The sequence below is a fragment of the Ceratina calcarata genome, unplaced genomic scaffold (genome assembly GCF_001652005.2).
Source record: "Ceratina calcarata isolate Rehan_Ccalc_2016 unplaced genomic scaffold, ASM165200v1 scaffold178.2, whole genome shotgun sequence".
Taxonomy (NCBI): Eukaryota; Metazoa; Arthropoda; class Insecta; order Hymenoptera; family Apidae; genus Ceratina; species Ceratina calcarata.
In genome coordinates, this window is record NW_017139212.1 from 1,029,032 (window position 1) to 1,042,037 (window position 13,006).

The following is a 13,006-nucleotide window of genomic DNA, read 5'->3' on the forward strand; positions in this document are numbered from 1 at the left end:
CGCAAGACTCCAGGTACGTGAAACACTCTTTTCATTTTAATTCGTAATGATTCATTACGACATAATTTATTCATAAGTAATCGAGTGAATCATCTAAAGATTCGGCAGTCACAAAATCATGGATGAATCAACGTTCATTGTATTCATAATCGTTGAATCGTTTAAGGGATTCCTGTGGTTTTCAAAGATCAACGCAATACGTACTTAAAAGTCTCGCTTTATTTATTATAATTAATATTGACACTGGATTTCCTCGCAAAAGAGATCAGATACACAATTTGAATATAAAATGTTACGGAGAATAACGTAAGGGTAAGAGAGGTCTCAGTTCCTTGCTGATGTCGCTCGAGGTGTTGTCCAGATCGCGAATGGTCTGGTTGGTCCTCAGTTTTGCATCGTCCCGCGTCAGCTCGTTCCGTTCCAACACCTTCCCCAGAATCTTTTTCATCTGGGGACCTATTCCGCCCTCCGCGGAAGTTTGCAACGTGTTTAGAACTTCGTCCGAGTATCCGGTGTACTTGCCGAAGCCCTGCTTCCTCGCGTCCTTGCTCAAAGAGTCGTACAAGTTGGCGAGTTGCAGCAGAGTCGCGCTCATCGGCACTTTTGCTCGTTTTAAGTAGCTCGATAGACTCGGCCTCGGCACCTGCGTCACCTTCTCGCCTAATCGAGTGAATCTGCAAGTATTTAAAAAATTAGCATTCATGCCAAATGGAATTTCTCTTATTGTCGATATATAAATACAATTCTTAATCCTTATTGTATTAGTTATTGAATAGTTGCAAGAACTTCGAATTGATTCGACGTAAGTATAACTACGGGTAATAAATCATCTAGTAGGATTCTAAGTCGGACTTTTGGAGATTGAATTTATGCATTCCATTGGGAATAGAGTTTTCAGTTTCATAACAAGTTAATGCTAGGAGCGAGCCGAGCTTCTGTATACTATGTTCAATTGTACTAACTTTCGGGCGAGGCTCAGATCGATCTCATCCGGTACCAGAACAGCGAGATGTTCCACCTATCTCACTTTAAATTACCCGTATAAACCATCAAAACAGAATTCAAACTCGAGCGAGTACTCGAAACATCAGAATCGTTATCACAGGAATTAAAGTAAATATCCTAACTTCTGTAACAAGTTCTAATTTTTTTATAATTTAATGATACGTAAAATGATAAGATAAAATATGCCAATAATTAGAAATTTAGGACATTCACGAAATGGAGAATTGAAATTCTTTACCTGTTCTCGTCTTCCTCTTCTTCCACGCTCTCGATTTTTTCTACAAAATCTCCTGCACTCTTCTCCTCGTCAATGAATTTCGACGTAGTGGGTTTTACGATTTGGTAGACATCGTGGACAATGCTATCGATGGTCGGTTCCTTCTTTTTCTCCTTTACCTCGTTTGCAACGGTAGTGGACATCGTCTCTGTTTCGTGATTTTCCTCCATAAACTCCTGATTCGATTCTTGCACCGCATGTACTTCTTCCGGTGTTTCATAATTCGTTTCTGGTGTCGCGTAGTTCGTTTCTGGCGTTTCCTCGTTTATCTCCGGTGCTTCCTGATGCACCTGACCAACAATCTCGCTAGGCTCGACAGACTCCGGTTCATCATTTCCTTCAATACTTTCCTTAGAATCTTCTACCTTCTCCACTTTCGGCTCTTCAAGCTTGTCTTTTAAATCATTTTCTGGTCCTTTTGTTTTCGACTCCTCTTCGTCGATACCCGTTCCGTTTAATGCAACTGAGGGTGTAGGTACATTTGAAGACGTTTGTACATCTTGAAGTACAAGAGCCAAGGTAGAAGTCTGGATAGCTTCCTCTGCTTGCAAAGCTTTCAGTTGCTCTACAGCGTGAAATATCACCTGACGATTAAAAAGAAAAGTAAATTATTATAAGTAGAATTATGCTTATATCCGCGTATTTACCTGCATAGCTGCTGGAAGATAAGAATCCGAGTAAACGGGCTTAGCGAAGGCAGGCGGGTTCCTAATAATCCCGCAGATAGCCTGAAGCAAAGTTTCGTTATCGGAATTTGTTAAGTACTGCAATAACTTCGGTAATAATAATAATTCGGATAATAACGTATCAGCAGTACTAATAGTCGAGGAAATTCACGGCTACGTCTACGGTTACTCAGTGGTATAATTAAGACGGGAGGAGGAACAAGTAAAAGTTCTGGCAGAGGATCGACCGGAGCCTCGAGGAAAAAACGACACGACGAGCTTAAACTTTCCCAGAGTTAATTAAAACTCGACGTTTTATCTGCGCCGACCTAAGTGACTCGACTTCTTTCTTACTTTTTATTCTATCTACGAAGTTTTCGAAAAACTCTCCGATCGATGCAAACAGTCGATGGTACATTAAAATATACCCGTTTAATTAAAACGGCCGTAGTTCCTAGACGACGTTTCTTTCTTCGATTAAATAGAATGTAATTCGTAACTCGTTTCAAATTATAATTGTGACGCGAATTCCTCACCTGTCGTGACAATAGGACCAACAGAAAGCAAGCAACAGTCTTCATTCTGTTCTCTTAAACATCAATCTTGGGTAGAAATCGTTCTTCTTCTCTTTGGCTTTCAGGACGATCGCACTGTGTATAAGCGAATTTTAGGATATCATTTCCTCGTGGAGACAATCCGCGTCGGGCGGTCACCGAATCGCAACTGGACGATCGAACCGGTCCAGGCCACCGTAGTGTTGTCCGATTCTTTGATTTTGCTTCAAGGTTCGCAGCTGAGCGTCGCCGCCGGACTGGTCCCAGCCCTGTCTCGAAAAGGTTCTCTCCTAACGGTATATCGCTAATACATTCTCAATCATTGGTCGCGACGAGGAAGAAACTCCGTTCGCGAACGTGTTGACTTGTGACACGCGAGCCGCGATCGGTATGCGTCGCGACGCGCGTCCGTCAATCGAAATTCCGCTACGCGGATGACCAACTCGTTTCTCGATATCAAACGTACAGTTTATACATTATAGAAACCGTCTAAGTGAATCAATACTCGTTTTCATTAACTCCATTTTGGAATTAAACTTGACTTGGATTAATGAACGGAATTCAACACGTTCAGAGTAGATTATTTCTCTTGGAAGTTAAATTAGATTTAATTATCTATTGTCAAAATGATGAAAGGTAGCGAATCAGGTAGAGCGAATTCAAACGATATGGTACTTTCGTTCTCGGAAGAACGCGACCTTGCACAAGGTTCTCGTAGCCGGAGGGGAAAAGGAACGAGAAGTAGTGGACACTGTCTGATGGTTTCAAGGCGATTCGGTTATGGATCTCAAACGAGCATAATCGAGGAAAGGTCGACCGGTCCTGGACACGTGTCCGCGTCGCTGTCTTTCTCGTTGTCTCTCGCATCCGTTCCTTCTTCCTACATAGTCAGTCATTTTTCTCTTCGTTGAACGCTTTGAATATTTTTCAAAGCGCTCACTCTCATTTTGCAATCTCCGGTGGAATACAGTTTTATTTACACTCGAGATGATATTCAACGAGGAAGTCTCTTTGAGGCAACGTCGAATAGAATAATTGTTGATTGGCCGGAACCAGGAATTAGATTTTATAATGTTATGGAAGGGGAACGGTTTCGCTTAAAACGCGACAGCGTGAATGCCTCTAGGTGTTGAGCGCCGTAGCACAATTTGGTAATTGCGCTGTTATCTCGGAGGCATGTGGGTACCACCATTCGATAAAGCGAATCCTCGCGTACAGGAAGCGGTATATATTGCTGCTCGTAGTTACAGCTACGCTTTTCACGCAGTTACATCTAGTTCAGTGAATACTTTTGAGATTCAAAGGAAGCAATGGCGTCGGTTTTATTCCTGATTTTCTTGGTAAGACTAATATCCTAATTCAAATAGAAAGCAATTATTATCTTTCATCTCTCTAACGGGATACGTATTCAGCTGGCTGGAACTTATGCCAAACCCGCAGAATTGACAGAGGAGTCGATCAATAATATAGATCAGGGCACGGATTTGGATATCGAGAATCAAGACCCTATCGTCGTCACGACTCTCAAAGATAGCATAATTCAAAGTGTGAGTATATTGCGAGAATGTATCTATTCATTTGTAAGACGTGGTAGAGGTCTCGTCGTAAATGATAAAGTACTCGGCTTCGGAGCCTCTTGTTCGTAACAATAAAATGCAAATAAAACACTTCGGAAAAGACCATAAATCGCGGCTTTACGCTGCGCGCAACGCCGGCTATAAAACGAGCATAACGGAAGTTCTTTATGCTCGCCGCAGAAATTACGCCGCTGGTTACCTTAAGCTATTCTAGCTCTGACGGATCTATTTCGAGATTTAAAAATCTCGAGGGATAAATTTTGATAAAGCACAGTTTGTTTTTGCTGTAATCCTGAAAAATGCTGAGCACACCTCGTGAAACTGAAATTCTCTTTTGTATCGTCCTGATTACAATTACGAAAGTACGGGACAGGCAACTTGATTTAAAGCTTGATGAGACGGAATTGAATTTTCAGTCTGACAGTACCAGCACCACTTCTAAACCGGGTCTGTTCGCCTGGTTTCTGACGCCGTTGACCCAGAATCTTCAGATCAGTCCTGAAACTCTTCAGAACCGCGTCACACAAATCAGAGAGACGTTGAGCAACTTAGGCTGGCGAAATCGCAACACCAACGGCAAACAATTAACGGGGAACGCGAACACTCTGGTGCAGCTCGCGGGTCCCAATGATTCCGGTTTCTACACGAATCGGTTGGACCCGGCTGGGTTCTTCGGTGGGAACGGTTGGCTGGCGAACAAGGGTGGAATTCTGGGTGGCCCAGGTGCGATTCTGTCTACCGGAAGCGTCCTCACGGACTATCCCACCGCGTACAGGCGAAAATAGATGATAAAGAATGAATTCCAAAGATAATTCCAAAAGAGAATCTGTCGATGGTCGGATCGAAGGAACAGCGGAAAGGATGGCAGTTTTTAGTGTTCGAAAAATTATATTGTAACATTGCTGTTGCTTGTGTGAATATTTATTAGTTTGGGTCTCCTATTTCGAGGAACGGTTTGCGGGAATAAAGACGGATCGTAGAACAATAAATAGTTGTTAGAGCGAGCGCGTGCAGTTGACAAAGGTGATGGACGAGGAAGAAATCGCAAGCGTAAATAAAAATGTACATTAAAGGGAATCGGGGGCAAATAAAGTAAGCAGATAATTCCGACGGAACGTGCGCGAGACGGAAGTGGAAATTTTTCCGTTGGCTCGCCGCGCCTGTTAAAGTTCGCGACGGTGAGAGCTTTTCAATAAATAAGCAGCTTTCGACCAATGGAAGTCTGGAATAACCCGACGATTCTTTTTGCACGCCGTTTCCTCAGCGATACTTTAATGAGTCAACAATCTTCCGAGTCTAAAAGCTAATAGGGGAAGAAGTTTCCATCTAAAAACTCCTCTCAAGTTCCTTGTTCTTGTTACACGGTGTTACAGCCTCGCAATTTCTCGAATGTTGGTCTCCTTCCTTGCCCGTCGATAACAGATTCCAACGCAAATTCAATTTCCTTTACAACTATCTTCGTCGTCGAGGATTTAATAACCCTTATATAAGATTAAAAGTCGGAGCCAGGGAAGTGACGATCATTTTTTGAGAATTTAATTATCTTCCCACGACGCGTTTCAAGATATTTTTTGTTTCATAAGAATTGCACGGTATCCTCAAGCAGAATTAATTAACGGATTCTACCAGTTGGCTGCGCGCGTGCTCATACCAGGACGTAACTCGTGTTAGAATTGTTCCGCGATTTCGATATCAAAGTTTTAACGAGCTCTCGTCGCAATATGCGTGGCACTCTGCATTTTCTCCTAAAAGAACCGGGATCAGTCACAGACGCATGTGTACTTAATGGAAAATGCGAGTCGACAGAAATGCATTACGACTCGTTTTACAATTCACTGCGTTCACTGTTCGAAAAATGAATATCGTCTCTACGTGTTCCCCTGTTGCCACGATTAATATATGTAGGTTGCATCTTTTCATCCTGAATTTTTTCCTATAATATTTACACGTTCCGCTACAGAAAAATCATATGATGTATAGCGTTCGCTAAAAGCTAGAATCGCGAAATGTGGTTTTATCTGAAAAAACCGGCGATATATCAAAGGATGGTGGGAGATACGTCCGGGTGGGGACGTGACAGCTCGAGCGAGCGCGTCAGGGCGGCAGTCGAGGCTCGTCGGTCAGCGGGGGAGGTTGCGCTTACGAATACCGCGTGGAGCACGTAAACGCGCGGCGGCGGGCAACGTGTATACAAATGGTACGCAATAGTAAACGAACCACTTTCGACGTAATAACGATTCACGTACCGTGTCACTTTGCTGATTGATTATACAAAATCGCGTGTGAATTCGTGTGGTGTTCACTTTGAAACGCTTCGGTTGATCGACCGCGCTACCCTCTCTTTCTTTCCCTTTGGATGATAAAGGGGCTGACTCGGTTCTCTTTGGTCCAGTGGTAAGAAAAGGGATGAGAGGGATGATCGAGTAACGAGGCTGCCTTTGGGCGTTCGTCGTTGATTTTGATGGAGCATGGGAACCACGTGCGTTTCGTACCACGTGTGACATGATTTTTTTACCGGTGAGTCCATTTTTCGTTTCGATTTACGATTCGAATATTCCAGCTAACGAGAAGCGTGCGTCCTCTTCGGGGTTCGCGCGGGCCGAGTACATAGGAATACGCTAGGAGCAGATCGTAGCATTATTTATTTTTTTCATTACTTTAAAGTCACGAGGCTGTGCGGACGCTTTCATATCCACGCTGTTTATTAGTCATGCGATACGTAATACATTAAGTAGATTAATAAAAGCCGTATAGTAATAGCATTTTTTGGTTCAGAGAAGAGAAACGTAGGTAGGCGTCGGCACAGGATTCGTTTGCACTATAGTAGGAAAAAACTGAGGGGATTGTAAATGACGTTTTCAATGCTTTGTATGGAACGAGTAGGTAGGAATTAAGAGAAATTATTATGGAATTGAATTACCGTAGTTATGAAATTTCAATGAAGTCCATTCCATAGTCCACTGTCATGCTTTATTTAATAACGAGAAATACCAGGAACGCATATAGTCTATAATACGTTTTCATGTAATTTCGGAATTTCCTAAGTGGGATCAACCATTGAATAGATCCAGGTAAACCATGCCAGTTTCCCAGAACATTTATACCCATAAGATCGCTAATTTCTTCCAGGAATAGTTTAACTGGTTTCTCTGAAAAACGATATCTTTTAATTTAAATAAAAATCCATTTAACTCCACATGGAGAGAAAAAGCCGGCGACGATGAAATTCTGTGGAGCGGGAGAATTTTTTTTTGCAAGAGTAACGTTGGATGCGTAAATTCATCAAATTTTTCCCAACTGAAATCTTTCTCCCTCGTCGCGATGTCGAGAATTTTCGCGAGTGAAAATTGAAAAAGCTGGCCTCGTGTACACAGCGAATACTGGAATTATTTATTTAAGCCAGTAAAGGTGTATACCCGGAGATCGAAATGAATCTTGGCAATCACTCTGCTATCTTTCTCTGGGAGATAAAAAGAAAGTCTCTGTATTAAAATTAACAAAATTTATTTCGTTCATCAAAAATTGTTTGGCATTCAAAAACCGACGTTCGATTCGCATCAGATTAAAAACTGGAACTAGATTCAGATCGCATCGCGTGGAAGAAAAATATGGACTACACGATATAATATAGATTAAACATACGCGTTTGACAGAGGAAAATGGGACACGGGAAAATAAAGTCGTGTCGTTGGCTGAAACGAGATAGAAGATATAGGGACGGTGCGCCGTGATTAAAACAAATGTCTACAAGCCCAATACGGCAATTTCTCTTCATAAACAGAATTTCCGTGACGACGACATAAACGATCCTAAATTTTTAGTTCCATTTTAAATGCGTTTCGACAAATTTACTTCCCTGTTTCTTGAATATACATATTTCCATATTGAAACGTTCATTTATATTCAACGCGTTACGTGGATTTAGAAATTATTTCATCGAGAATCGATTACGGAAAAATATCCAGCTTATTTTTCGATTCCGGAACAGACAAATTAATATCGAATCGAGTGAACGATCAAAGGAAAAAATGAGCATTTTCTATGAATTGTTATTCGCCCTTTCAACGTTGAAAACTTTTTGCTGATTCTATTCTTTGTGTCTGAAAAATGCAAAACGATCTGTTGAAACGCGTTGTACGAGTAGATGGCCTCGAATGACTAATTGGCGACAAACATAATTTTATTTATCTTCAAACGTTTTCGTTTTGTATCAGCGCATGTAATTGCGAAGATAGGTGTTCGTTTTCTTTCATTGTAGCCCATTTATGGGCATTCATTGACGGCCGCCCATCATTTTATCTTAGATAATAAAACATTGACAATTTCCTAGAAATTATATATAATTCTCATGTATTCGAGTGTAACGTTTACTAGCTAATTATAACAATACAGGATCGTAAAACAAGACGTTGCATAATTTCTCTCATTGCAGAGATCAAGAAGTGAAGATTAGCCAAAAATAAACACGGTCTTGCAATTAACGAGCGGTTCGAGATAAAGTTGCACTCAACAAGAAAATACGTTTCATGGCTTGATGAAAATCTCGAAGGTTACCGCGAGTACCCGAACCGCTTTATCGTGAACCGTAAAAATATGCGTGGAACGAGGACCGTTTCTTTTTTGCTATCAATTTGCAGTGAATCAAGCCCGCGGTAGAATTATTTTTACCTGAACGGTAACGTGACCGAGTGGAATAAGTCGCGGCCGAAAAGAGCGTTTCGCGATTCCTCGACAGCCAGCTATCGTCCGTCGAAAGACTTTTCAGACACGCTATTCAAGGTAGAGTTCGTGTCAGAGTTCGACTTTAGATTTAGATAACGTTACGTGAATAGCCGAGTGACTACGAAGAGCGGTAGAAACAGTTTGTCAAGATATTAAAAGAAGTTTAAATTGTCTTTATCAAACGTTTCTGTTTCCGACGTATCTGACGTTCTTCGACATTTATGAAACAGCGTTAGCTCGATCTTACAGGAGTACACTAATGGAAACTGACAGGGGACGTCTGTACGTACGGTGGAAAGATTTTCTCTGATTTTTCCAGGCGACGTTACATAATATTTTCATAGACGGGAGCGAAATATTACGTTACTCTACCTTGTATCTTCCCGTCTGTTCGCGTTTATGTAACTGCGACGGATCGTCGCCGCGACGACTTGAAAGGGAAAAGCTCGTCCATCCGTCTCTATGATCCATTCTAGTTTTTTTCCCCCTTTTCTTTGCATGACGTATCGGTTAGCAATAAACCGGGTTGGCGGACGTAGATGAGGATCGATGATACCAGACTTTTTGTTCGACCGCCCGCTTTGGAATTCGATCGAAAGATCGGTGAAAATCGGATTTAATTGCGTCGCACGACACGGGATCAGTCTTCGTTTCGTTGTGCGAATTAAAACAGGGATGTGACTCGTTCTAATTGAACGACCACGTGCCTGTTTCTGTCGGCCGGATGTAAGAACTCACCCTGCATTCGGATCCTTTGTTTATACGTAATTAGCGTCCTCGTGGATAATGAACGCTTTCAGGAATGCTCGCAGCGGAATTCCGTGACGCTCTCACGGTTGGAATATTAGGGCTTCAAAGAACAGCGACGAATTTCTAAGTTAATTTAAACTGCAGAGAAGCGCGCGTACAATTTCAAACGCTAGACAAATTACAACGCGTATTTCTCAAAGGGAACAAGAAAATCCATTATTCTATAATAATCCTCTTGGCTCTTGAGTTCGAGGAATCAAGGTTCGTTTAGATCGAATCGTGCAAGGAGCGAGACGGTCTACGGGGGGCATTGCATCGGGTCGAAGCGTTCAATTATCAATGAATCACGTCACTCGGATCGTTTATATTTGCTTGATGGCAAATGTCAGACCGGGGAAAAAAGAGGAGGTCTGTCCTAGTGACGCAAACGAGATCTCGCGTTTACGCGGGCACGTGGTAGAGGTGACTGTACCTGGGACAAAAGAAGAAAAGTCTACTAGTGGCAGTCGAGGATCCTCGAGGGTAGTAGTATGGTCCGTGCAAGGTCGGCCGCGGCTCAATAAGCCTGCACCGGATAAGCCAAGGTCGAGTATCTTGCTCCTTGCGTTCGTAATTCAATTAACCGAGCTCCTTCGCGAGTTAGAACCAGTCTCTTTTAAAACGATAGGCCAGCCGATATGCCTAGGAACGAGTCGTGGTCTTAAAAGGGAACACGGCGGCACTTTATCGAAAAACGTTCGCTTTGGAAATTCGAACCGGCCGCGTCGTAACATCCTTTTATTTCCAGTCAAGCTGGAAAAGCTCTCGAACTATATAAAACTGGTATAAAGTGCTTAGACATTGAGACGTTCGGTTAATGGATCCGCGGATAACAGCGTGTCAAATATCCTTTCGGAAACCTTCCCTCCTGACTCCTCGCTCTCGAACCGAAAAATTTTCGACGAATCCGACGTTCCGTTTTCACTGCGCTATCGGCGTACGTGTCACGGTATCGCTTGGGGTATTTACCGGAAGGAGCAAGTAGGGTAGGTTCAAGGATAGGGCGAACTTCTCTGAAGGATCCTGCTCGGATATTCCACCCACGTGGTCTATTCTTCCCTTTCTATGCAGATTACGAACCCGCCGCGTAGCGTTACGACGGCCCTGCGTCCCACGTGTTACCGATGCGTGCCAAATTGATAATGAAATTGCACCGGTTACGAGAGGCTCGTTATTTAGCGAAATAATTTCGTATCGTCAACCCTTCGCAACGTCGATCTGTTCACGTGCGCTATAATATTCGGCACGCCGACGTTCGTGCAATAATTATAAAGGACAAAGTTCGTCTCTGAGATAATCGAATACAGTAATTAGGAGTTAATGCGAAGTGCTGGAAATTCGAATGCGAAGTTATCTTTAGACGCTGTCATAGTTGATAGTAGTACTTTCGAAGTGCAAGGTTTGGAATCGTGACATTTAATCAATACCGCGGTTGGCTTCGTTAGTTCACTTAATGAAGTACATGCATGTATCTTTAACGAAGCACTCGCATTCAAAGCTTAACGAACTGTGTGCTGATATTCATATCGTATCCAAATTGTCGAACCGCACTACGTGTCATCAAACGCTATTCAACGATTTTTAATCGTTAAGACCGAGTTCACGTGTGCCTCGTGAAGTTTCATTAAATTTCGTTGGCTACGCGAACACAGAATTTCTTACGAGGATACGTCTCATCGCCGTTGGCCAAGAGCCGGGCCTATCGATTTTCTTAACGCGCATCTCTCCACTGAAAAATAAACTTTCGTTCTTTACTCTTGACACAATTCCCTTTTGTCGAGCCGGAAACGTGGCCAACGGAAACGGAAACCAGGCTAAAGGAAAACAGTTTGTCTTCCGGGTGAATGCCAAGTGTATCGAGGACATTTTTGGAGACCGCCCAGAGCAGTTTGAGAAATCTTAACGAGGAACTACGTATAAGAATAAAACTTCTGATCCGCGGTGGGCGGAGATGAAAACTTCACAATGGCTCATACGTTTGCGCCTACGTCTCGGGAATCTATTAAACCAGGAGCCGAGAGAAAAATTCAATTCGTGTTTCAGAGACCGTACGAAAAAGATTTACGTCCCGACTGACCGCGATTACTTCGCCGCTGTGAGAAGAGTACAGCAAATTGCATCAGTCTGTGCATTTACTTTCATGAGGTTCGGCAACGGAATTGGAAATTATCAATTTCCCCGGTGGAGATAACGCGTTTCCGTTTAATTAATACTCCACTAACTATTGCTACTGTCGGTCACAACTTTATTCGCAATTTGTATTGCATGCGTTTGCGAATCGTAACGTTGATTAATACCACGCACGATGCAGATTATCGAACTTGTTCTGTAAATATTAGGCGACTGAGTTGCAAATAGTATTAAACGAGTTACGATGTTCGAATTTATACGCGAAACATTCTATTTCCTTTATAGAACGTTTATTCAAAAACATCGGAACATTTATTTTTCACTATAAATATGTATGCGTTCTATCAAGAGCGTTTTCTTGGTTCCTTCGAAAAACATAAATGATTCTGCCTTGGTAATGTTGAAAAACCTCGAAGGTACCGGCGCGGAACAAACGTATCTCGCGAGAGCATTTTCAATCTCGAAAACAACGATGAACGGGAAAAAAACGCGGACAATCTGATTTCGTAGCGTGGTTAAATTGGAACCGGTCCGCGGAGCTAAACGACATTAAAATTTATGAAAATCGTCTGGAGTCTCCTTTTGTACCCTGAAAAAGAAATGCGAGCAAACAATATCCCTCTGGTCTCTTCAGGCTTTCGTTCATAAATTTCCATCCACCGCTGCTGTAGCTCGCGAAAACAATCGGGACCGTTACCATCTGCGTTCGTTTTCACGTTTTTTTCGTGCGCATTGGGATATGGAAATAAAGACTCCTGAAAGATATTAGCTCGGTTCTCCAATATTTAGCTAACTCTGAGAGATCAAGACTGTTTATCGATTAGTCATAGTTTACTTAAGGATGTATTGGCAGTCAATCCCAAAAGTTTATGTACCTTAGAAAAACGCATTTCCTATAATTAAAAAGAAATCAGATGTCGGAAGAACAATGCTAATAATAAATAGCTACGTGCTAAAAAGTATAGAAGGAAATATCCAATTAAGTATTGACGCTGACGAAAATTCTTTTCTTCAAAATTGCGAAAAATGCTTCAAATAAAAGTTGTTCTTCTTCTAACTTCGATATTTAACGAGTTACGTATGATTATTTGACATTTTATTGATGTTGACGAAATCCGACCATTCCACCGTCGAATTAGCGAACTTTTGGCAAAAAATTTCGTTTTCCCTCAATAACTCCTAAACCGTTGGTCGTACGAGAAAATTGCATACAACCTTTCTTGTAGAGGACGGCGAGATCTACAATTTCCATATAAAATTTTTTCGCTAGCGTCAATAGTTTACGAG

The 13,006-nt window shown here is 42.1% G+C and overlaps 3 protein-coding genes across 5 annotated transcripts in view; 2 read left to right on the forward strand and 1 right to left on the reverse strand.

Annotated features, from left to right (window-relative positions):
* Nucleotides 1-21: 21 nt before the first annotated feature.
* On the reverse strand, nucleotides 22-2,570 carry ImpE3 (Ecdysone-inducible gene E3). Its single transcript, XM_018037674.2, has 4 exons — nucleotides 2,484-2,570; nucleotides 1,930-2,010; nucleotides 1,244-1,866; nucleotides 22-674 (listed from the first exon to the last, which is right to left on the reverse strand). Exons 1-4 carry the CDS (start codon nucleotides 2,526-2,528, stop codon nucleotides 293-295), a joined length of 1,131 nt encoding a protein of 376 aa, XP_017893163.1. The 5' UTR covers nucleotides 2,529-2,570; the 3' UTR covers nucleotides 22-292.
* Nucleotides 2,571-3,374: 804 nt separating this feature from the next.
* LOC108632869 (uncharacterized) lies at nucleotides 3,375-5,277 on the forward strand. The gene is made up of 3 exons (XM_018037705.2): nucleotides 3,375-3,841; nucleotides 3,914-4,048; nucleotides 4,495-5,277. Exons 1-3 carry the CDS (start codon nucleotides 3,812-3,814, stop codon nucleotides 4,861-4,863), a joined length of 534 nt encoding a protein of 177 aa, XP_017893194.1. The 5' UTR covers nucleotides 3,375-3,811; the 3' UTR covers nucleotides 4,864-5,277.
* Nucleotides 5,278-6,194: 917 nt separating this feature from the next.
* Nucleotides 6,195-13,006, forward strand: part of LOC108632888 (putative serine/threonine-protein kinase dyrk2) — a 34,864-nt gene continuing 28,052 nt past the window's right edge. For 2 of the 3 annotated variants that reach the window (XM_026810781.1, XM_018037744.2), the window contains exon 1: nucleotides 6,195-6,595. The gene's annotated coding sequence lies outside the window, so the exon portion shown is untranslated. The remainder of the gene's footprint in view (nucleotides 6,596-13,006) is intronic. The other variant, XM_026810780.1, reaches the window with a different exon arrangement.

What these genes read in the sequence shown, in the direction of transcription:
- ImpE3 (XM_018037674.2), bottom strand. Translation starts at nt 2,528, where the DNA reads ATGAAGACTGTTGCTTGCTTTCTGTTGGTCCTATTGTCACGACAG. An exon ending in ATCTTCCAGCAGCTATGCAG is followed by an intron (nt 1,867 to 1,929) that starts GTAAATACGCGG and finishes TTTAATCGTCAG; the next exon opens with GTGATATTTCACGCTGTAGA. An exon ending in GAAGAGGAAGACGAGAACAG is followed by an intron (nt 675 to 1,243) that starts GTAAAGAATTTC and finishes AAATACTTGCAG; the next exon opens with ATTCACTCGATTAGGCGAGA.
- LOC108632869 (XM_018037705.2), top strand. Translation starts at nt 3,812, where the DNA reads ATGGCGTCGGTTTTATTCCTGATTTTCTTG. An exon ending in TTTTATTCCTGATTTTCTTG is followed by an intron (nt 3,842 to 3,913) that starts GTAAGACTAATA and finishes ATACGTATTCAG; the next exon opens with CTGGCTGGAACTTATGCCAA. An exon ending in AAGATAGCATAATTCAAAGT is followed by an intron (nt 4,049 to 4,494) that starts GTGAGTATATTG and finishes TTGAATTTTCAG; the next exon opens with TCTGACAGTACCAGCACCAC.